At 45.3% G+C, this 1,603-nt stretch overlaps 1 protein-coding gene across 1 annotated transcript in view; it reads right to left on the bottom strand.

The window, feature by feature from the left end:
• Positions 1–1,054: 1,054 nt before the first annotated feature.
• Positions 1,055–1,603, bottom strand: part of CPS1 (carbamoyl-phosphate synthase 1, mitochondrial) — a 92,280-nt gene continuing 91,731 nt past the window's right edge. Inside the window, exon 38 of the mRNA XM_009996927.1 lies at positions 1,055–1,153. Coding sequence (XP_009995229.1) covers positions 1,055–1,153 — 99 coding nt within the window. The remainder of the gene's footprint in view (positions 1,154–1,603) is intronic.

The following is a 1,603-nucleotide window of genomic DNA, read 5'->3' as shown; positions in this document are numbered from 1 at the left end:
GTGCCTGCTCCCTGGGCAGCATTTGCAGAGCTTGCCAGAGCTGAAAAGGCAGCAGAGAAGGCTGGAGCAAAAGCAAAGGGGTGACTAATTGGGAGAGGTTAAGCACTGCAACACTTTCACATGAGTTTGAAAGGATTCAATTTTAATGCCCACAGTCATGGCACAAAATGTTGGATAGCAACACACAGAAGTCTTCTGGGAGTTCTCTGCTTTTGAAGCCAGACACAAAGCTGAGAGAGAGCCTTTATGACACAGGAACAGGCACCTGAATTCAGAATGATGAACGCGAATTTTAAAAATAATAATAATAGCCTGCAGGACTGAGAAGAACTTGGAAGCAATTCCAGGACACACACAAACAGCCTTCCTCTCCCATCAAATCTACAGGCTGAAGATGATTCTTGGCCAGTGTTTAAAGCCAAACAAAAAGTAGCTGCATGATGCCTCTCAGTTGTTGCAGGGAATCGTAGGGAATTCATGCTCATCTTTCTTTAAAGAGCTCCTGTCACACTCATCACTGCGACAGGTGTCCATGGTGTCACTGGGTGGATAAAGCAGGAGGATGTCTAACTGTTACACAAAGTTGCAAGATCCTCAATAATCAATAGTGGAAAGAGAAAGCTACATGTCTTTCCATGGGAGGTCAGGGCCAGGGTCTAGTAGTCCAGCATGAGAATAGGTGAGAGTATGGACACAAGGAAGGTTCTCCTAAGGAGGAGCAGGCTTGGTTATGAAGAGAAGAAACAACCCCCATGTAGGATCACTTATGTCTCCTTCCATATCCTCTGCTATGGTGGTATCTGGATCCACCCTTCTAGCAAGTAACTCCTGTTTGATCATAAGTGGAAATGGGGAGAAGACGGTGGAGAGTCTGGGGAGAGGATGGCTTTCCAATGAACCATCAAAAGTATTGGCTAGGAATTTGTTTGTGTGAGTTGGAAAAAACATCAGTGCAGATGCTATAAAAAAATGGAAAGATGATTAGTTGGGTGATCTGAGGTTTCCTCTTTTATGGTGCCAGAACCAGTAAGATTGCAGGTCGAAGATAGTTCTTCTATGCAGTGTTTCCGTTGTCAGACTGTCTGTAGTGGAAGAGACTCCTGGAGTCCAGTTTCCCAGAGTATTTGACAGCTTCAGCAAAAAGCTTTGTCACCTGTCAATATAAAGCAGAGGAGGACTGAACATTGCAAACCTTTTGCAGAAGGCTGGGTAACAAACAGAGCAGGCTCCACACTTCTGCATGGTCACCCTGAAACTACTCTATGCAGTTCCAGTCCTTAAGTCTGTCCAAATGGTGGTGACTTGAATCGAGGTAACTGTGCATGGGTGTTGCCTCCAGCCTCTGGAGCCTGCTGATCCAGCTGAAGAGATGTACAAGTGCTGGGCTGCCTTGGCAAGGCAGCTCTGTCCCATGAGAGCTGTTGTTTTCCCACTACAGCCCAAGCCTTTAAGAGAACACAAGGCTGTTTTCCATTCTCAAACTCAAAGATTAAAACTCTGCAATCAAAAGGGTTCAGTAGAATGCATCAAGCAGCTTTGGTAATAAATTTTGGATGGTGTCTTTCTAGTAGGCAGAAGATGGGTCTTCAACTTCCCATTCCTG

The sequence above is a fragment of the Chaetura pelagica genome, unplaced genomic scaffold, assembly GCF_000747805.2.
Source record: "Chaetura pelagica isolate M959 unplaced genomic scaffold, ChaPel_1.0 scaffold300, whole genome shotgun sequence".
Classification (NCBI taxonomy): domain Eukaryota; kingdom Metazoa; phylum Chordata; class Aves; order Apodiformes; family Apodidae; genus Chaetura; species Chaetura pelagica.
The sequence above is the reverse complement of the archived record's forward strand: the minus strand, read 5'-3'. Positions and strand labels throughout refer to the sequence as shown.